The sequence below is a fragment of the Rhincodon typus genome, chromosome 11, assembly GCF_021869965.1.
Source record: "Rhincodon typus isolate 14 chromosome 11, sRhiTyp1.1, whole genome shotgun sequence".
Lineage (NCBI taxonomy): Eukaryota > Metazoa > Chordata > Chondrichthyes > Orectolobiformes > Rhincodontidae > Rhincodon > Rhincodon typus.
In genome coordinates, this window is record NC_063342.1 from 37,277,522 (window position 1) to 37,301,174 (window position 23,653).

The 23,653-nt window shown below is 41.9% G+C and overlaps 1 protein-coding gene across 3 annotated transcripts in view; it reads left to right on the forward strand.

Moving 5' to 3' along the window:
• Positions 1-23,653, forward strand: part of LOC109936276 — a 47,278-nt gene that overhangs the window by 16,706 nt on the left and 6,919 nt on the right. For 2 of the 3 annotated variants that reach the window (XM_048603118.1, XM_048603117.1), the window contains exons 2-6: positions 4,272-4,574; positions 7,238-7,513; positions 15,787-15,876; positions 21,166-21,225; positions 21,310-21,351. In XM_048603118.1, coding sequence (XP_048459075.1) covers positions 4,272-4,574; positions 7,238-7,513; positions 15,787-15,876; positions 21,166-21,225; positions 21,310-21,351 — 771 coding nt within the window. The remainder of the gene's footprint in view (positions 1-4,271; positions 4,575-7,237; positions 7,514-15,786; positions 15,877-21,165; positions 21,226-21,309; positions 21,352-23,653) is intronic. The other variant, XM_048603119.1, reaches the window with a different exon arrangement.

Sequence of the window (23,653 nt, forward strand, 5' to 3'; positions counted from 1 at the left end):
CTGAGATGGACAGTGTTACAAAGATGAAAATGGATGGTCATTCTGAGGGAGAGGATATGGTCTCTGAAGCTAAATTGGGCAATGAAATTATTATTGTGAGCACTGTTTACTTGAATATTCTGTAAGTGTGGCTGCTACCAGCACCATTGGTCACATTTACAAGAAATTGATAATACAATTTCTTTACTAGCTTAAGTTAAACCAGGCTTTGCAGAACACCTACGCTCGGTTCGCAATAAACAACTGCACCTCCCAGTCGCGAACCATTTCAACTCCCCCTCCCATTCCTCAGACGACATGTCCATCCTGGGCCTCCTGCAGTGCCACAACGATGCCACCCGAAGGTTGCAGGAACAGCAACTCATATTCCGCTTGGGAACCCTGCAGCCCAATGGTATCAATGTGGATTTCACAAGCTTCAAAATCTCCCCTCCCCCTACCGCATCCCAAAACCAGTCCAGCTCGTCCCTGCCTCCCTAACCTGTTCTTCCTCCCACCTATCCCCTCCTCCCACCTCAAGCCGCACCTCCATCTCCTACCGACTAACCTCATCCCGCCCCCTGGACTGACCTATCCCCTCCCTAACTCCCCACCTACACTCACCTTTACTGGCCCCATCCCCGCCTCTTCGACCTGTTTGTTTCCTCTCCACCTATCTTCTCCTCTATCCATCTTCTATCCGCCTCCCACTCTCTCTCCCTATTTATTTCAGAACCCCCTTCCCCTCCCCCTTTTCTGATGAAGGGTCTAGGCCCGAAACGTCAGCCTCTCTGCTCCTATGATGCTGCTTGGCCTGCTGTGTTCATCCAGCCCTGCACCTTGTTGTCTCAGCAGCATGTCAGCTGCTATGATAGTGAGCCTTTAACACAGAGCATGTCCTTGATAAATTTAGCTATTGCAAATGATCTCGGCCTCCATTTGCTTTGGAGCATTCTCGATTTTTTTTGGGTTACTATCCAGCATACACATGGCTGGGATCAGCACGAGCTCTGATTCTATCTTGAGTATTTCTGCTTCTCTTCCACCCACCCGGCAGCTGTACAGTTGCTCTTCTGAGTGCATGTACGTTGGGCTACAGAGTCCTCGGGGAAATTTTGGGGAAATTTCATAACACAAATGTGAAGGAGCAAAGACTGTTGCTCATATACTAAGTCAATTTGGTGATGTGCAAAGCAATGCTTTTTGAATAAAATGGGTTTTTCCACTGCTTTTAAGGGGTGGACCAATGTTTTTTTTAAATGCACAAATGAGCGTATTGTTTACGGAGCGGGGAGTAACCAAATTGTTATAGCTTGTGTTTTGGGGGAACTTACCCCACCTTGATATATTTGAGATCTGGAGCAGATTTTCAGTTCTTTGGTTTGTAAGTGTTGAACAATGGAACAAAATGTTCTTCCAGAACACACTAAATAGGAGTAGGCTTGGACTACATGGCCTGTTGAGTCAACTTCACCATTCAGGACATTCATGGCTGATCCTGGATTGCAGATCTGACCCAGCTTTAAATGCATTCAGCCATGCAGTATCCACATCCTTCTCGCGTAGAGAATTCCAAAGATTCACAGTGCTTTGACTGAAACAGTTTCTCCTCATCATGGTTCTCATTGATCAGTTCCTTATCCTGAGTTGTACCCCCTGTGTTTTGGGTTCCCAGACCAGCAGAAGCATTCTCCGTGTATCTTGTATGTCTCTGAGATCACGTCTCATTCTTCTAAATTCCTGAGAATATAGGCATAAATTTTTTTGCAAAAATATACATTTTTCATAAATTATCTAAAGTACATTACTTTCACTTTAGACATGGTCGAAAATACTGTAAAACTATGGTGTTCCTCATTTGAGTGTTTGCAATGCTAGGTGGCTCAATCCAAATGTAATGTAATATGTAACATTTATTAAATATGGCAAGAAACTATTTACATTTCCATAGAAGCTTCAAGGAGTGCACTAACGAGATCCCCTGTGTATGATGGTAGAAAGATCTTAGAATGTGGCCTTTCCCAACTAGACCTTAGTGGCAACTGTCCCACTCTCAATGGACCAGGGGATCAGTGAGCTCGGTGTCATTTTGCATCACAACCCAGCCATCCAGCCAACTAACAGTATGGGATCAATTCCTGCACAGGCTGAGGTTACCATGAAGGACTCTCCACAAACTCCCTCCTTGACGGAAGCATGATGACTCTCTGGTTTAACCCTCACCAGCTCTATCTTTCTAATGAGAGAGCAGCCAATGGTCTGGTAAGACTATGGTGACTTTACCGTTACCTTTTAGTGCTGGACCTTAGAATGTGCCAGTGTGTAAACTTGATGGATGTTAGGTCTCTGCACTGGAAGACCAACAAGATTCAGGCAGGCCAAAGAGTATCTTTCACCAAGTTGATGGTCCACCAAGCACAGTTAATATTTGTCTTGGTGTGTGTCACTAGAACACGCCTGTAGCGTCATGGAGCTGCCAGGATGAACCATGACAAAATGACTGCATCTCATTCACACCTTCATTGCAAAAGCATGTTCCACAATTTTCTAAAGAAGGGTCCTGACCCAAAACATCAGCTTTCCTGCTCCTTTGCCTGGCCTGCTCTGTTCCTCCAGCTCCACACTTTATCTCATGTTCCACAAGGAGATGTGCAATGGTCTCTTCACCACTTCACCAGACACATCCGTTGCAAAACTGGGGACTGTTAGAACCTCAGTATGTAGTGAAAATTGGTGTTTGAGTAGAGAGGGCCTATGCACAGCTTGATGCCGATGTATACAAAGATCACCATTAGAATGAGACTGGATGTATTCTCTAATGTTCCCACCCCCGACAAATATCAGCTTGAACTGATCACAGATGCTTATGAGTCTGCATGCTGATAGTGGGTCCAAACAGAAAAAGTCAAAATCATCATGTACAGAGAAGCCTTGACCTGCAAGTTTCTACTGCCTAGGCTCATCACAACTCCCTGGCTTGCATTGTTCCTGATAGACTCAGCAAAAGGCTGTATGCAACGCTCAATCAAGGCACTCTGCCATTTATTGTAAAATTTACAGCTGAATTTGAATTTGCAAAATGCATTGCCTCGCATTTGTCAGGATTAAACTTCCATCTGCCATTTCTCTGCCCAAATCTGCAGTCTATCTATATCTCCCTATATCCTTTGACAGTTCTCATCCACAAACTTACTAATTAGACCATATGCATTTTCGTCCACATCATTTTTATACAATATATACGTATTACAAACAACAAAGGTCCCAGCACTGATCCCTGCGGAACACCACTAGTTACTGATCTCCATTCTGGAAAGCACCCCTCCACTGCTACCTCCTGCCTTCTATGACTTAAGCCAGTTTTATCCATCTAGCCAGCTCACCCTGGATCTACCTTCTGTACCAGCCTGCCACGAAGTACCTTGTCAAATGCCTCATTAAAGTCCATGTAGACAACATCCACTGCCCTTGCCTCATCAATTCATTCTTGTCACCATCTCGCAAAACTCAAATGAATTGGTGAGACATGACCTTCCCCACACATCCATGCCACCCATCACTAACAAGTTCAGTCACTTTCAAATGTAAATAAATCCTGTCTGTCAGTATCTTCTCCAACAGCTTCCCCACCACTACAGTCTCACGGGCCTGTAATTATCTGGATTACCTCGGTTTCTATTCCTTAAATAAAGGAACAACATTGGCCATTCTCCAGTCCTCTAGAACCTCACCTGAGGCTAAAGAGGTTGCAAAGATATCTGTAAAGGCCCCAGCTATTTCCTCCCTTGCCCCCCACAATACCCTGGGATAGATCCTGTCTGGCCTTGAGAATTTGTCTACCTTAATTTCAACAGACCCAACACTTCCTCCTCATTATGATGACCTACGCAACCATCTTTGAATACCAAGGCAAAGTATTCATTAAGGATCTCACCCATGTCCTCTGGCTCCACACATAACCTCTCTCTTCTATTGTTGAGTGGGCCTATTCTTTCCCTAGCTACCCCTTTGTTTCTATTGTATGTATAAAATAGCTTGGTATTCTCCTGAACACTGCTAGCCAAGGACATTTCATAGCCCCTTTTAGCCCTCCTGACTTCCTGATTGAGCTGCTTCCTACTTTCTCTGTATTCTTCAAGGATTTTCATCTGTTTTTAGTTACCTAGACGTTGGGTATGCTTCCCTTTTTTTTTGACTAAGCTGATAATTTCCCCTGTTATCCAAGGTTTAGTGACAACTTATTTTTATAAATGCATTTTTAATATAATTGTTCACATTTTCTTTTCTTCCAGTTTCTAAATGTAGCACAAGAGACATTGAAACCATCTATGGATTCTTGAACGATTTTGTATCTGTCCCTTTGTCAAAACCCACTGATGTATCTGAAATTGTGTTCAAGCTCAATAACCGCAAAGTATTTGAATGGGAAGACGGCGGTACAACTTATTTTGGCGCATTTTCGCAGAACATTAATTTTACAGGCAAGAGTGTTTTGATACAGAGATTACAGAAGAATGATACTGGAAGTTACACACTAGATTTCATATTTTCTAATGGAACAATTACAAAAAAAGAATTCTTCCTAAAAGTGCTTGGTAAGTATTATGATGGTCTATTGCTTGCTACATCCAGTACAAACACCCAATTAAGATTATTTGGGGAAACTTGTTGCACCCCTAAAAATAAGATTTTCAGACACCTGGGTAACTAACTATTGCTGCTGTATCTGAGAATAACTGAGGCAGGTCCCTATGTTTCTTACGCCAGGTAAATGCCCACTTCTTCCTTAAATTCAGTTGAATCAACAAGTAACTTTTTATTTTGGGCAGTGGTTGTGCCAATCAGTCACCGTGGCTCCCGGAATTCTTTTAGTGATTGGGAAATTGTAAGCCTTTTATTACTTGGCATGTCCCTCCTCCCAGTGAGAGAAAATGCACTTTTCCTGTTGACTCTGTCAAAATCCTTCATGCACTAAAAGCTTCTTTGAAATTCTGACTGATCCTTCTCCAGTAAAAATAGTCCCAGAATCTGAAGTGTCTCCTTTATAATAATTTCCCATCACATGCTCTATCCTCATGTTCTGTGCTATATAATTTTTATCGTTTTTCTAATAGGGCACCTGAAACTGAACATGTTATATCAACTATGGCCTAATCATTGCCTTGGATCAGTTTATTGGTGTTTTTTCTCCTATAATCTCCAAACAAAAGTCAATGGATCCAGAGGCCAAACCATAAAGCAAAATGAGGTGATTTTTCTCAGTTTGAATTTGGTATTGGTGGTGATATCCTGCTGTCGACCACAGCAATACTCAATTTTTAATAGCCACTCAGCTGGACCTCGGTCTTGACTTGAGATATGATGGGTGGACAAAGTCGGAAGTCATACGACAACAGGTTTTAATCCAACACGTTTATTTGAAATTACAAGTTTTCAGAGTGCTGCTCCTTTATCACTTCGCCTGACGGAGGAGCAGTGCTGAGAAAGTTTGTGATTTCAAATAAACCTGTTGAACCAAAATCTGGTGTCGTGTGACTTTTGACTTTGCCTTTAGATAGTTTTCTTCCTTTTGAAGAGATTTTGAGAGTGGAAAAGTAGTACCACCCGGAAGAATCTGGGAGCCCGACTACCCTCTCTCCTCTCCATTCTGTGATAAACTGATCATTAAAATCAATTCAGAAGCTGTTGCTATGTCACTTCTTTTCACCCAAAAGATACCTGATGTCAGCTTGTGTCTCAAAAGTGTTAGTTCCAGTTTCTTGAAAAAAATGCTCGTGTAACCAATTTGTGACCACATGGGTCCAGTTTTTTTCCTTCAAGGTGCAATGAAAATACAGTTAATTCTGTGCAATAAAGCAGTTCAAACATCCATTTTCCAGTTATCACTACAAAAAAAATCATATGTAGTCCTTACAGTAGGAACTTAGTTTAGCACAGTAGTGAACACAACAGCTGTGCTCAAACTCCTGAAAAACCTTAATGGGCTGTTACCCGCCAGTTACTGTGTTTCTCTTTCCCACAAGTGTCCAGATTCCGAGGCAACCTCCAGGAACACCGTTTCTGAATTAACCGTCCCTATGAAAATGCGGCATCTAGTACATCAACCTGTCTTCATGCTATTCACTCTTTCGAGCATCTTTTTGGGATCTGCTTCCATTCATTGTCTCTTTCTTCCAAAATGTTTTCCTCATAATCCCTGTATTGTCATCTTGTTGTCTGTCTTCTACTTTTCCAGAATCTTTAGTCACCTTGATTGTTTAACAGATCTCCTACTAATGTTGTCCTCAACAATCAATATTCTGCTCACTAAGTTCAGCTCATCCAGCTGAAGAGATGAAACCTCTAGAAAGTGAATTGTCGGAATGTCATCCCTCAATCCTTTTCTGTAGGAAATCAAGGTAGACCATCTTGGCCCCCTCAGCAGGTCTGCAGCCTCAGATGCCATTATTCAGCTAGTTCAGTTCACTTTAGGCGATATTAGGAAATAGTTGAAGATACTAGGTACTACAAGGGCCATAGACCCTGACAGCATTCTGACACTAGATACTGAAGAAATCCATTCCATATGCAGCATGACCTGGACAATGTCCAGCTTTGGCTGACAAGTGGCAAGTACAGTTTGTGCCACACAAATGCCAACTGTAACTATTTCCCAAAAAAGAGAATCTAATCATCACCTCTTGATATTCAATGACATTACTGCTGCTGAATCCCCCACTACCAACATCTGGGGGCTACCAATGACCAAACACAGAAGTTGATTATCCATATAAATACATGAGCAGGTCAGATATTAGGAATTCTACAATGACTAACTTAGCTCCTGACTCTCCCAAAGCCTGTCTATTTTTTTTTTTTTTGCACAGAACACATCAGAAGTGTGATAGAATACTCCCCATTTGCCTGGTTGAGTGTAGCTCCAGCAGCACTCGAAGCTTGACACCATTCAGGATTAAGCAGCTCGCTTGTTTGACACCATAGCTGTAAACATTCATTTCCTTCCCCACCATTTTCAGGAAGGCAGCTCCCCACCGCCACCTTGAACAACTAGGATGGGCAATCAGCTAGCAGTACCCACATAACATGAATTCGTGTTTTTTAAAAAAAGTATTATTGTGAGAAGGGCACTTCTTGGAGTTGTCATGACAATGTGTGGTTGCTGGAGTGTAAATATTATTTGGAAGTTTACCAATGATTTTACAGAAGTTATTATACTTAACTGAATATTTAACTGATTTTCATTTCTTTTAAATTGTAGAACCGCTTGCAATTCCAGAAACTAGCTGCATTGGAAATGACTCTGTTGTTACTCTCACTTGTGGTATAAATAACGATGATGCTGATATCACCATTGAATGGAATTATCTTGATAGTCCTGTGATCCCCAGTGACGACTTTGTCTTAACTGATAAAAACAGGTCTTTGATGATAAACAACCCTCGCTCTTTTCCTGAAGAATATACCTGTATTGCAAAACAACCAAAAAACAGCAGCCAGAGTGTTCCTGTTCTTCTGCTGAAATGCTTTGAAACAGGTGAGATTTTTATTAATAAAACATTTTATTATTTGTAGAATTCCAAAATCTGTGATTTTTTTTTTTTTTTTGTTTGCAACAATTCACAAATAGTTTCCTTTTAATATGGTGGCATCCACAGAAATGTTTGTGACTTTACTACAAAAGTATGTTAATATCCATCACCAGGAGAAGTCTTTGTTTTGTTCCCTTGGACTATATTAAAATTGATTAACTCAATTCAATTTCCTCTACTTTTGTATGGTGTCATTTCATGTAGTCAGTATGTTATTGCAATTATAATTGCATGTACCCTATCTAAGAACATTGGAAATAAGAATTGACCATTCAAACCCTTGAGCCCACTTCAACATTCAATATGATTATGGCTCATCTTTGTGTTTCAAATTCCACGTTCCCATCCACCACTGTGTTAATCGTTGATTTCCTACCTAACAGGAGTCTATCTACTTTGCCTTAAAACTATTTAATGACCTCGACTTCACTGCCTCTGAGGAGATTCCAAAGTCTCATGATCCACAGAGGGAAAAAATCTCTTCATCCTAGTTTCGAAAGGGCTACCCCTAATTTGAAACAGTGACCCCTGGTTCTAGACATACCCACAACAGTAACCATCCTTTCTTCTTCCACCTCGTCGAGATCATTCAGGATCTTTATACATTTTAATCAAGCCACCCCTTGCTTTTCTAAAGTCTAATAAAATCAAGTGGGTTGATCCAGTCTTTCCTCAAGACAATCTGTTCATTTCTGTTGCTGTCAGTTTACTGAACTTTGTTGAAATAAGGATATATTTGAGATTTGCCTTTCGTCCCTATAGAGCTCATTACTGATTGCATAATTCGGAGAGAGAAGTATTTTAGATATCTTCAGTGAAAAATTGTGGAAAAGTGTATCTGTTCAGGAGAAGTTCTTTACTACAGAGTGGTTAAAATGTGAAACTGCCGGCACATAGGACCATAAGAGATCTTAAGATGTAAGAGAAGAGGCAGACCATTCAGCCCCATCGAGTGTGCACCATCATTCCTAGAGATCATGGCTGAACTGATAACCCTGGACTACCCCTTTTCGAGGTCTTTTTCCCCCATTACCTTTTGATTCCCTTTCCGTGTGGAGTAATTGGAGCAAATTGATGAATTTAAGAAGAAGCTAGATTAATACTTGAGGACAAAAGGAATAGAAGGTATAAGAAAGAAGGTAAATGAGCTTGTGGCGCAGATTGAAATTGGCACATATGATGTGGAAGGCATCACGGAGACATGGCTGCAAGAGGATCAGGATTGGGAGCTGAATATCCAAGGATCTACATCATCTTGTTGAAAAGGATGGGCAGAAGGGGTGGTGTTGTCTTGTTAGTAAGAAATAAATAGTAAGAAACGAAGTAGGGTCAGATGGTGTAGAATTTGTGTGGGTAGAGTTGAGGAACTGCAGAGGTAAAACAACCATAGTTGGAATTATATACAGGCTTCCAAACAGTAGTCTGGAGCTGGAACGCAAGATACACTAGGAGATAGAAAAGGTGTGTCAGAAAGGCAAAGTTACATTGATCATGGGGGATTTCAATATGCAGGTGGACTGGGAAAATCAGGTTGGTAGTGGATTGCAAGGAAAAGAATTTGTGGAATTTCTATGAGATGGCTTTTTGGAGTAGCTTGTGGTGGAGCCCATGAGGGCACAAGCAATATTGGATTTTGTGATGTGCAATGAGGCAGACTTGATAAGCGAGCTTAAGGTGAAGGAACCCTTAGGAGGCAGTGATCATAATATGATTGAATTTACTCTGCAATTTGAAAGGGAGGAGCTAGACTCAGACGTAACGGTATTACAGCTGAATAAAGACAACTAGAGAGGCATGAGGGAGGAGCTGGGCAGAATTGACTGGGAGAAGAGCCTAGCAGGAAAGACCATGAAACAGCAATGGAAAGAGTTTCTAAGAGTAATTCATGAGACACAGCAAAATTTTGTCCTAGGGAAAAGGAGGATGGTACAGGGACGATGAGGCAACTATGGGTGACTAGGGAAGTCAGGGCTGGCATAAAAGCAAAAGAGAAAGCATATAATGTGGGAAACCAGAGGATTGGAAAGTTTACAACGGGCAACAAAAAAAGAAATATGAAGGAAGAAGATTAAATATGAGGGTAAGCTAGCCAGTAATATAAAGGAGGACTGTAAGAGTTTCTCTGGATCTCAAGGGCAAAAGTGGATATTGGACTGCTGGAAAATGACACTGGAGAGATTGTAGTTGGGAACAAGGAAATGGCTGAGGAACTGAATAATTACTTTGCGTCAGTCTTCACAGTGGAAGACACGAGTAATATCCCAAAAATTCGAGAGTCAGGGGACAGAGGTGAGTATGGTGGCCATCACCAATGAGAAAGTGCTAGAAAAACTGAAATGTATGAAGGACCAGATGGACTACACCCTAGAGCTCTTAAGGAGATAGCACTAGGCGATGGCCTAGTGGCATTATCGCTAGACGATTAAACCAGAAACCCAGCTGATGTTCTGAGGACCCAGGTTCGAATCCTGCCATGGCAGATGGTGGAATTGGAATTCAAAAAAAAAAGTCTGGAATTAAGAATCTACTGATCACTGTGAAATCATTGCCAATTGTTGGAAAAATCCATTTGGTTCACTAATGCCCTTCAGAGGAGGAAATCTGCCACCCTCATCTTGTCTGGCGTACATGTGACTCCAGACCCACAGCAATGTAGTTGACTCTCAACTTTCCTCTGAAATGGCCTAGCAAGCCACTCAGAAACTGGGCGGATCACTTGGCATCGACCTAGGCACCAGAAAAGACCATGGCAGAAACAGCCCTGTCAACCATGCACAGTCCTCCTCACTAACATCTGGGGGTTAGTGCCAAAATTGGGAGAGCTGTCTCACAGACTAGTTAAGCAACAGCCTGTCATACTCATAGAATCATACCTTACAAACAATATCCCAGACACCACCGTCACCATCCCTGGACATGGCCTGACCCACCAGCAGGACCGATCCAGCAGAAGGGGTGGCACAGTGATATACAGTCGGGAGGGAGTTGCTTTGGGAGCCCTCAGCATTGACTCCGGACCCCATGAAGTCTCGTGGCTTCTGGTTAAACATGGGCAAGGAAACCTCCTGCTGATTACCACATACTGTCCTCCCTCAGCTGATGAATCAGTATTCCCCAATGAGGATGGCAAGATCACAAAATGTACTCTGGGTGGGGGAATTTCAATGTCCACCACCAAGGGTGGCTGAGCAGCAGTACCACTGATTTGAACTGGTTGGGTCCTAAAGGACATAGCTGCTAGACTGGGTCCGCAACAGGTTGTGAGGGAAAAACATACTAGACCTCATCCTTAGTAATCTGCCAGCTGCAGTTACACCTGTCCATGACAGTATCGGTAAGAGTGACCATTGTACAGTCCTTGTGGAGATGAAGTCCTGCCTTCACATTGAGAACAACCTCCGTCGTGTTGTGTGGCACTATCACCGTGCTAAATGGGACAGAGTTCACACAGATCTAGCAACTCAACACTGGGCATCCATGAGGCGCTGTGGGCCACTAACAGCAGCAGAATTGTACTCCAGCACAATCTGTAGCCTCATAGCCCGGCATATCCCCCACTCAACCATTACCATCAAACCAGGGGATCAACCCTAGTTCAATGAAGAGTGCAGGGGGACATGCCATGAGCAGCACCAGGCATACCTGAAGATGAGGTATCAACCTGGTGAAGCTACCAAACAGGACTACTTGCACACCAAACAATGAAATCAGCAAGTAATAGACAGAGCTATGCAATCCCACAACCAACGGATCAGATCTAAGCTCTGCAGTCCTGCCACATCCAGTCATGAATGGTGGTGGACAATTAGACAACTCCCTGGAGGAGGCGGCTCCACAAATATCCTCATTCTCAATGATGGAACAGCCCAGCACATTAGTGCAAAGGATAAGGCTGAAGCATTTGCAGCAATCTTCAGCCAGAAGTGCCGAGCGGATGATCCATCTCGGCCTCCTCCAGTGGTCTCCAGCTTCACAGATATCAGTCTTCAGCCAATTTGATTCACTCTGTGATATCAAGAAACGGTTGGGGCTACTGATTAGTGCAAAGGGCCTTGACAACATTCCGGCAATAGTACTGAAGACTTGTGCTCCAGAACTTGCTGCACCCCTAGCCAAACTGTTCCAGTACAGTTACAACACTGGCATCTACCTGACAATGTGGAAAATTGCCCAAGTATATCCTGTACACAAAAAGCAGAACAAATCCAACCTGGCCAATTACTGCCCCATCAGCCTCCTCTCGATCATCAGTAAAGTGATGGAAGGTGTCATTAACAGTGCCATCAAGCAGCACCTGCTCAGTGACGCCCAGTTTGGGTTCCACCAGGGCCACTCAGCTCCTGACCTCATTACAGCCTTGGTTCAAACATGGACAAAAGAGCTGAATGCCAGAGGTGAGAGTGACAGTCCTTGATATCAAGGCTGCATTCAACTGAGTGTGGCATCAAGGAGCCCTGGCAAAACTGGAATCAATGGGTATCAGGGGGCAAACACTCTGGTAGTTGGAGTCATATCTGACACACAGGAAGATGGTCGTGGTTGTGGGAGGTCCATCATCTCGCCTCCAGGATACCTCTGCAGGAGTTTCTCAGGGTAGTGTCCTAGGCCCAACCATCTTCAGCTGCCTCATCAATGACCTTCCCTCCATCATAAGGTCAGAAGTAGGGACGTTCACAGATGATTGCACAATGTTCAGCACCATTCATGACTCCTCAGATACTGAAGCAGTCCATCTTCGCGTGCAAGAAGATCTGGACAATATCCGGCTTGGGCTGACAAGTGACAAGTGACATAGCGCCACACAAATGCCAGGCTATGACCTATCACCAATAAAAGACAATCTAACCACCATCCCTTGCCATTCAGTTACCATCACTGAATTCCCCCACTATCAACACCCTTGGGGTTACCGTTGACTAGAAACTCGACTGGACTCACCACATTAACACAGTGGCTACAAGAGCAGGCCAGAAGTTAGGAATACTGCGGCGAGTAACTCGCCTCCTGACTCCTTAAAGCCTGTCCACTATCTACAATGAACAAGTCAGGAGTTTTATGGAATACTCCCCACTTGCCTGGAGGAGTGCAGCCCCAACAACACTCAAGCTTGACACCATCCAGGACAAAACAGCCCACTTGATTGGCACTGCATCCACTCCCTCCACCACCGACGCTCAGTAGCTGCAGGGTGTACTATCTACAAGATGCACTGCAGAAATTCACCAAAGATCCTCCGACGGCACCTTCCAAACCTACAATCACATCCATCTAGAAGGACAAGAGCATCAGACATATGGGAACACCACCACCTCTAAGCCACTCACCATCCTGACTTGGAAATATATCGCCATTCATTCACTGTCGCTAGGTCAAAATCCTGTATTCCCTCCCTAATAGCATTGTGGGTCAACCCACAGCAGGACGACTGCAGCAGTTCAAGAAGGCAGCTCCCCACCACCTTCTCAAGGGCAACCAGGGATAGGCAAGAAATGCTGGCCAGCCAGCAACTCCCACATCCCACAAATGAATAGAAACAAAAAGCTGAAGAGATAGCGGAGGCGATAGTGGTGATCTTTGAGGAATTGCTAGAGTCAGGGAGGGTCCCAGAGGACTGGAAAACCGTTAATGTGGCACTCCTGTTTAACAAGGGAGTAAGGCAAAAGACTGAAAATTACAGGCTGATTAGCCTGACCTCAGTCGTGGGTAAGATTTTGGAGTCCGTTTTGAAGGATGAGATTTCTGAATACTTGGAAGTATATGGTAAAATAGGGCAAAGTCAGCATGGCTTCATCAAGGGGAGGGCATGCCTTCCAAATCTGTTAGAATTCTTTTGAGGAAGTAACGAGCAGGTTAGACCAAGGAGAGCCAATGGATATTATCTACTTGGACTTCCAGAAGGCTTTTGACAAGAGACCGCACAGGGGGCTGCTGAGTAAAATAAGGACCCATGGTGTTGGAGGCAAGGTGGTAGCTTGGATAGAAGATTGACTGACTGTCTTGCAGACAGCCAGAGAGTGGGGTTAGAAGGGTCCTTCTCAGGATGGCAGTCAGTGACAAGTGGTGTTCCACAAGGGTCGGTGTTGAGACTACAACTTTTCACTTTATACATTAATGATCTACGTGAAGGACCTGAGGGCATTCTGGATACGGTTGCAGATGATACAAAGAAGTGGAGGAACAGGTAGTATTGAGGAGGTAGGGAGGCTACAGAAGGATTTGGACAAGATAGGAGAGTGGGCAAAGAAGTGGCAGATGGAGTACAACATGGGAAAGTGTGAGGTCATGCACTCTGGTAAAAAGAGAAGCATAGACTATTTTCTATATGGGGAGAAAATTCAGAAGTCTGAAGTGCAATGAGACTTGGGAGTTCTAGTCCAGGATTCTCTCAAGGTAAACTTGCAGGTTGAGTCAGCAGTTAGGAAGGCAAATGCAACTTTGGTATTTATTTTGAGCGGACTTGAATACAAAAGCAGGGATGTAATTCTGAAGCTCTATAAGACTCTAGTCAGGCCACATTTGGAGTATTGTGCACAGTTTTAGGCCCCATATCTCAGGAAAGAGGTACTGGCCCTGGAGTGGGTACAGAGGCGGTTCACAAGAATGGTCCCAGGAATGAAAAGCTTAACACATGAGGAATGTTTGAGGACTCTGGAGTTTAGAAGGATGAGGGGGGAATCTAATTGAAACTTACAGAATACTGAATGACCTGGACAGAGTGGATGTTGGGAAGATGCTTCCATTGGTAGGAGAGACTAAGACCCGAGGGGGCACAGCCTTTAGAGTAAAGGGAAGACCTTTTAGAACAGAGATAAGGAGAAACTTCTTCACCCAGAGAGTGGTGAATCTATGTAATTCACTGTCACAGAAGGCTGTGGAAGCCAGGTCACTGAGTATGTTTAAGAAGGAGATAGATTGTCAAGGGTTATGGGGAGAAAGTGGGAGAAAAGTTTCTCAGAACCAATCAGCCATGATTGAATGGCGGAGCAGACTCTGGGCTGAATGGCCTAATTTCTGCTCCTATATCTTATGGTCTTATGCTATGGTTCATCCAAAGCTGTGATTAAAAGATGAGGAAAGTTGTGTGGTCCATAAAACTAGTATAGAGCAGTTAATTAGATAAGTTATCATGTTTCTTTGCTGTAAATCCTAACTAATAACTGCTATGACGAAATAAAATAATCATTAACCAAGATATCACCTGCAATGGCTTCTGTTCCCTATCTTATACAGTTAGCTCTTTATTTAATGTGTACTTTGCATTTGGGACTCATAATTAATTGCCCATCCCTAATTGTCCCTGGATCTGAGTGGCTTGGTAGGGACATTTCAGAACGCAGTTAAGAGTCATTGCCATCAGGAGTCATGTGTAAGCCAGACCAATAAGGACAACGCTTTTCCTTTAAAGAACATTAATGAACTAGATGGGTTTTGCAACAGACATCAATGATTGCATCATCATCATTAAGTCAGCTTTCTTGAATTCAAGATTTTTATCGAATTCAAAATTCACTTTCTGCCATGGTGAGAATCGACTCCTTTCCCCAGACCTCTAAGGGTTCTGGACTACAAGACCAATGATATTACCACTATGCTGCCCACTGTAAGTGGTTCAATACTATAATCCTGTGTTACTTTAGGAAAATCACCCATTTAACCTCATCACCTTGTAATTGCACCTTCCCACCAGTGATGATACTTAGTTTCAACTCCCAGTTCCAGAGCCACTGCTTTAGAGAAAATATGCTTCTGATAAAATTAATTGCTTACCTACATTTCTTGTCTTTTTATGGTGATTACATAAAGATATGCACATTAGATGCAGGGTTTAAAATGGGAATCTGAGTTAGTTGTTTTTTGTTCTTGTGTGGCCCCTCCTAATTCTTATCTACCTGAGCTACACTACCTGTTCGCACAGGTATCAGATCCGACATTATTGTTAACGACTTACAGCTTTACTTTTCCACCACCTATCTCAAATTCTTCTTTGTTGCTAATTCATCAGACTGCTTTTCGGAATGGCTAAAGAGTCAAATTTTGTATCCATTGGAAATTCTAATACTATTCCTATGCATGATTGGGACTTTCTTCAATGTATAATGCCATGAGTGTCCAAATGCTCACCGCTAATGCCATCGGAAGATTCAGACCAACAATACTACAGAATGTGTTAATCTTGCCCTGAAAATCTGATCTTTAGTTTGTTTTTTCTTTTTTTTAGGAAATGGTCGTAACTATGCTTATCTGATATTGCCTGTAATTCTTTGTCTTGTGGTCGTTGTCTTGGGCTGGCTGGTCATCATAAAGAAGGGTAGGTATCCATCTCTCCTCTGCCTTAAGCAAATGGCAATTACTGACTAAACTGATCCTCTTTAAATGTTTTGCCTTTGACTTGGCTTTATATCTATTCATATGAGTTTTTTTTTGTATCTAGACACACTCTTGTAAGTAAGTCAGTACTATAATCCTGTGTTACTTTGGGGAAAACCACCTATTTAACCTCATCACCTTGTAATTGCACCTTCCACCAGTGGTGATACTTAGTTTCAACTCCCAGTTCCAGAGCCACTGCTTTAGAGAAAATATGCTTCTGATAAAATGTATTGCTTACCTACATTTCTTCTTTTATGGTGATTACATAAAGGTATGTACATTAGATGCAGGGTTTAAAATGGGAATCTGAGTTTTGTTTTTGTTCTTGTCCAGCTTCACCTTGGATTTCACACTTTGTCTTGGATGTTAAAGTACAGTGGCATGGGACATCAGTCACCCACGGAAATGCCATGAGCATACTGGCAATTGAGACTGAGTGGACACTTCAGATGAAGTGGGGTGAAACAATGCTGGGATTTGGATATTATTTCCATGCCCATCCTGAAGTCATCCATTCTGTTTCTTTGCATTACATTACAAACTGAATAACAGAATTTATAATGGAAACTGTCTTGTTGAACTGTTAAAAATCTGCACCTCTAGTGAAAGTACTGATGCATCGCGTTATGACAGACTTGGGCGGTTTTCATTTTAAAGAAGGCACACTGGGAATTTCAAGTGGCTAAAGTTGACAGGAAATGCATGAACATGACCTTTTTAGTATTGATAGTTATACAAAATATCATATACATTTCTCAGTGTGCCCCTTTGTTTGTCTTATTCTAAATAATCAGTGTGAAGTGGCTGGAACTTTCAAAAAGCTCATGCTGGTCATCACTTGGTGCCACATTTCATCCTTTCTGTTGATTTTTGTTGTTCTAACCCCACACATGCGCATGCGCACGCGCACACGCACCCTTCGCATTACCAACCTGCTGGCCGTCGTGGACACCATACAAATTAAGGCATATGAAAGCTTCGAAAACACGAATGCATCATGATACATAATCCCTTCAATTGTTATCAGTATTCATAGAAACTCTCCCTGTTCTCTCGAAATATGTTCATTTTTACAGCTTTGCTTAAAAAAATGTTTGCATCCCAGAACAGTCCAGAATGGATTATAGCTTTCTCTTGCTAATTGCTGTAGCTGCCTTTTCTTTTGAAATTATCTTGTACAAAAGCTTGAATCTGATACTCTGAAACAGTAAGTGTGGAGTTAGAGTTCAGGTACAAAATATTTATGAAAGAATTGTGGTGCTTCTCAATTACATGTTTAGGAGTCAACTGAAACCTCGCATTCTTCAAAATAATCTGTTGCACCTTAGTTATTCTTGTAATTTAGAGAAACGTGGCATTAGCTTGCATACAGCAAAATACCACAGATTGAGAATTAAGTGATAGCTAGGGTACCAGACAAGCTCCCCTTCCTGTCTTTGTATATTACTATGAAATCGATTTAAGTAGGTTCTTAGTTAAGACAACACAGAGGTGCAGTTCCTGTCTTATTCACAAAACAAGATCCAGGCCCTAGTATAGGTGTTGTTCACATTCTTTTTAACTGGGGTGAATAAAGCAAGTTGGGTCTATTCGAGCCTCCTCTGCAATATTGATTCTCCTCAAGACAGTCAGCCTCGGCTTCATTCAGGAGAAATAGTTGGTCTATATGCAGCTGGAAAAATCCTCAAAATCAAAATTTGGTAAAGATACTTATTTGAATGTGAAATCATGGAACAGGAATGCTCCTCTTAACGTAACATTGAAGTTACTTTTAAGTAGTGCTGGCCCATTCGTCGTCCTCACTTGCTCACACACTGAGCCTCAACTCTGAGTACTACCAAAAACCCACCCATCCAGGCAATGTCCAGTTATTGCTTTACAGCCAAAGTCAGCACTTAGTGCCCATTCCTAATACTTTGAGAAGGTGGAAGTGATCAACAACTGAATGCCTTTCTTGACCATTTGAGAGGTGGCTGAGAATGAACTGTACAGCTTTCAATCTAGAGTAGCATGATGTCGTTCAGATTAGATGAAGACGGCAAGTTTCCTTCTCTAATGTATGCAATTCTTTTCAAAACCATTTGGTACCATTTATGCTCTAGATTTATTTAATTAATTAAATTTAAACTCTCTAATGGGCATGGTAGGAGTTAAACCCACGTCTCTGAATCCTTTGTTACTGGACTAGCAATCTGAACCTGAACTATCATTAAGCTATTGTTGAGAATAGAAACACCTAGGAAGAACATTTAATGTTAAACTAATTAACCATGGCATAAATATTTAAAGAGATCCTTTTGGAGATAAGTATTTATATCAGTTTTGGCTAGCAATGATTCTCATTTACAAATTGCTGAAGAATGTTTGTCTGAATCATCTAATCATCAAGGTGCTCTGTAATAGAATCCAATAACTCCAGCATTTAGCTGAACCTACTGACTCTTAGAACTACTTTCGCAACTTATCTTCACAGTTTTATCCAACTGCTCTTGGGACTTCTTCCTGAACCCCAACTACACTGAAGTAGTGGCCTTCTCAGTAGCACTGCTTAACATGGAGTCTGATTCTAGCTGTCCATCTCACTGTCTCACTTTCTGACTGTCTGACCTTCGAACTGTTTTGAGTAAATGATTGAAAACCTTGCAACAAAGCCCATCCATGTTCCTAGGTAGTGTTGGGGCTAACTAATATTTTTGGAATAGTCAAAAGGACACAAAAAATGATTTTTATCACAGGCTATTATGATGCTGAAAGACCCTGAAAACTTGTGTATTGTTACAAACATTTATAGAATAATAATTTATCAAGCCATTGTTTCAAAATGAATTAACCAACTGTAATAACTCAGGAAGCCTGACTGGAAAAGAACATCATTTATTGCTGAACACCAAAATTGAACACTACTCGTGGCATACAAAGGCTAGTCCCAGCTCAGGACCAACAGTTCTGCAGACCCATCCCTGGATCTGCTTTATCTTTCTTCTTTTGTTTATCCAAGGGTGTTATTACACACAAGTGAATTTTTTTTTCCCATCACTAAATCACCATGGTATATTTTCCCTGTTATTAACCACCACCAGTAAATCACCCATGTTTCCAATCGAATAATTTGTGTAAAGCCTGTTAAGGGCAATGCAAACCATCAAGGTGGAGGGATGGTGGGTCTGCTTTATTTTTTATTCACTGCCTAATTAACCTGTCCAGAGATGTTATCACGCACCTCTGGAAAAGGTAGGACTTTAAAACCGGACTTTCTAGTTCAGAGGTAGGGATACCACCATTGAGCCACAAGGGCCCTCAGTGTGCTTTTTTCCCCTAATTTTTAAAAAAAAAAAAAAAAAAACAACTTTTTTTATTTGACCTATCTTTCTACTCAGCCTCTTCAGAGACATTATTACATGCCTCTGGAGCAGGTAGGACTTGAACCCAGGCCTCCAGTCCAGGGGAAGGGAGTTCCAGCTAGGCAGCCATTGCTTGTTACCAAGGGAACTCCTACTTGATGAGCTCCATAAGGAAAATAATTAGTGATTCCGCATAGGCCTCATAGGGGTTATCTCACACATCTTTTAGCAAACGGGCAGAGATCTGACATGCTGGAGTTAAACAGTACAGTCAAGTAAGTGATACACATGGATGCATCATTCATAGAAATAAACAACTAAATCATTATTTCTCAGTGCAATTCACATCCATAAATCCAAATTTATAACAAAGCAAAATCCTTTAAGGTATGAAACTCTACTTATGTTACAGACATTGGATAAGACTCCTATTGAATATGAAATTATATTTGTTCCATGATCTATTCAGCTTTATAAAAGCTGAAAGATTGGAAAACACATGCTGTGGAAGAGGTAGTAAGAACTGCAGATGCTGGTGTCAGAGATAACACTGTGTGGAGCTGGAGGAACACAGCAAGTCAGACAGCACCAGAAGAGCAGGAAAGTTGATGTTTCGGGTCAGGACCCTTCTTCAGAAATGGGGGAGGGTGAAGGGAGCTCTGAAGTAAATAAAGAGGGGGGGGGCTGGTGAGGGTGGGTGGGATGGTGATAGGTGAGTGCAGGTAGGCAGTGGTGGGGATTGGTCAGTGAGATGGAAGGAGCGGATAGGTGGGAGAGAAGATAGACAGGTTGTGTCAGGTCAAGGAGGCGGGGATGAGAGGGAAGGTTGGGCATGGGATGATGCCGGAGGTGGGGAGATTTTGAAACTGGTAAAGTCCACATTGAGACCATTTGGCTGTAGGCTCCCAAGGCAGAATATGAGGTGCTGCTCCTCCAGTTTGTGGGTAGCGTCATTGTGACACTGGAGGAGGCCCAGGATGGACATGTCATCCAGGGAGGGGGAGTTGAAGTGGTTCACGATTGGAAGGTTTTGTTGTTTGTCATGAATAGAGCACAGGCGCTCTACAAAATGGTCTCCAAGCCTCCGCTTGCCCTCAGCGATGTAGAGGAGGCCACATTGGGAGCAGTGGATGCAGTAGACCACATTAGCGGATGTGCAAGTGAACCTCTGATGTGGAAGGTTTTTTTGGTTCCTTGGATGGAGGCGAGGGGGAGGTGTAGAGGCAGGGGTAGTACTTCCTGCGGTTGCAGGGATTGGTGCCGGGGTGGTGGGGCTAGTGGGTATTGTGGAGCTGACGGTCAAACCTTGATGAATCCTAGAAATGATGTCATTTTTTTCTGACTACAATACATATCTATAAGTCCAAATATTATAACTGAAAGCAAAAACCTTTGAAACAATATTTATGTTACAGATCCAAATATTTTGTAAGATTCCAGTCGAATATGAAATTGTATTTTATTCCACGATCTATTTAGCAGCCTTGTAAGAACCGGAAGATTGGAAAAATGCATACTGTGAAAGAGGGCTGGTTTTTTTCCTCCCAGAGCCTCAGCCTGTTCTTGTATATTCCTAAGTTCCATGACTACCAGCAATGGTATTTGGTGATTAACGGATACAAATTAGAATGTAATAGGGAGGAAGGGGTGGATTCTGTATCAGTTTTGCTCCATTTCAGAAGTGAAGTGTTTCATTGTCATCAGTCATTCATGATAAATTATTACACTACGTGACCCAAGATTACGTGTACATGTACAATTTTGGGATTTTATAATGACTTCTTCAGATTACATGCAAAGTTAGCTTTCTGATTCTTCCAAGTTTCTGTTGTTTCTTTGTAATGGACACGACACAGTTTGTTCCAAATCTTGTTTTTGTTCTTTAGTTAACAGTGAGACACAAGACACAGCCTCGCATCAGACAACGTATAATCCAGTGCCACCAGGTAACAACCTAAAGCTATCCTCAGTAATCTTAAATCATCATCCTATCTTCAGTTTGTGATGTATTTTTGATTCTGTTTGCTTAGAAAATCCAGAAGAGTTGAGAGATGAAAATCCCCCCACACAAAGTGAGTGCGTTACAGTCCTTACTGAGTAATTGTTTGTTGTTCATTTTCTCAATTATCTTCTGAAAATACTGGACCATACCCAGATCTATTTGTAAAGGCGGGTAGGGTAAGATTCCAGGCATTTCTGAAAAAAATCTTCTGCATTTCTTTTCAAAGATGTGTTTGTGTGGTGTCAACTGAGAATACAGGGAATGTTGCAGGACAGAAGGCATTTGGCCCATTCAACCTGTGCTGGCACTTTGAAAGAGCTGTCCAATTTAGATGCAAAACACAGCTCTTTTACCACTGAAAATTAGTTAACTTCAAATATATGTTCAGCTGTCTTTAGAAAGTTCCCACAGGATCTGATCCCATCACTACTTCATGTAGTATATGCCAGCAACATAACTCATTGTGAGAGGAGATTGTCCTCGTTTCCTATCTAGCTCTTTTCAAAAAATGGAAAGTTTCTCCTTATCCACTGTAAGGAGAACATTTAATGCCTCTAGTAGGTCCCTCTTTCCCTGATCTTATCAGGAACAGCATCAATTCATTCATTCTTGACCTCATCCCTGGTATCTTGGCAAATGTTCTCTGTAACCTCTCTCAGTCCTGGCCAACCTTCTGGAATTGTGATTCTGAGAATTCTACTCAGTATTTCACCCGAAACCAAACCAGTTTGTACAGTTTAGCACCACTTTCTTGTTTTGATATTCAAAACTCTTATTTACAAAGACAGATATCCCATGCATTTTCTTAACCAGTTATCAATTGCCCTGTGTCTTCCAATATTTCGTGACTATTTCCACCAAATCCTAACCCCACTCAAAATACTCTACCTTTGAACTGCTTGAAATAAATGATAATAGCTCTCCGTTGTTCTCCCAGAACACATCCTATCACACTTGACTGTATTCACTGGCATCCCCATGCATCCACCTTTCTGATCTATCTGTTGTCAAGAATTCTGCTTCTATCCTCGTTTTAATCTATCCATGAAATATAGATGTCTGTGCCAAGGCTAAATTTCCCTTGAATAGATGACTGTGATCTGCCTCGTGAAGCTCTGCAATCTGTTTGATATAGCTGCATTCAAGATGCCATTTGCCAACAAATTACAGGATATGACCTAGTGACTGTGAAGGAACAATGAGAAATTTGGAGGGAAACTTGAGTGGAAACATCATCAACTTAATTCTTTAAGTGGTAGCAGATTTGGATGTGCTGTAGAGGAGCTTTGGCAGGTTCCTTCAATTCATCTTGTTTATCATACAAATTGCTGCCATGAGGCACCTGCTCATTAATTACCATGTTGTCAAATTTTATACCAGTCCTGACTTTGAAATTATGTTCCCTACATTTTTTTTTATTTCTACATCACAAAAGTCCCACAAAGAGTAATAAAATAACTTTTTTTTTTCTTCTTTGTTTGTTTAAAGAAAAAGGTTGGTTAGTGTTTCAAAAGAGCTCCTGACTCTTGAAATAGTACTATAGAATTCTTTGAATCATGTAACATCGCAGTGTAAAGGCATCGGCTCTAACAGAGTAGGGCTTGCACGTCAGTGCAATACAGTACCCGAGTAGTCTGCACATGATTTAGGTGGAGCTTGAACGTAAAATTTTCTAAGAAGGCAAATGATTGCTACTACTTGTTTTGGGACCTAAGAATTTTGGGGGTGCCAACTTGAGCCTGGGTACTGCTCTCCAAGATCTGTCTGACTAGGGCTTCTTAGGCTTTATTTTTCTCTGGCTTTATTAAAACCATAAGATGTAGAAGCAGAAGTATGGCGTTCGGGCAGTTGTCTGCTCTGCCATTCAGTTAAATCATGACTGATCTGATAAACCTGAACTCCACTTTCCTGCCTTTTTCCCATAACCATTGATTTCCTTCCTGATTTAAAAATCTGTCTGTTCGCAGCCTTCAATATATTTGATGTCCCAGTCATAAATATGCAATTCCTTATTCTGACATTATGCCCTCTTGGCCCAGATTCTCCCAATCTTTCCACGTTCACCCTGTCAAGTACCCCAAGAATCTTGTATGTTTTCAGTAAGGTCACCTCTCATTCTTCTATATTGCAAACAAGTACAGGCATAATCTACTCAACCTGTCCTCCCAAGGTAGACCTTCAATACTTAGTATCATCTAGTGAATCTTCTCTGGGCTGCCTCCAATACAAATACATATTTCCTTAGATAAGGGGCCCAAACTGTTCACAGTAGCTCAACTTAGTCTAACTAGTGCCTTGTATAGTTTAGCAAAACCTCCCTACTTTTCTAATCCAATCCTTTTTGAGATAAAGATCAATATTCCATTTGCCTT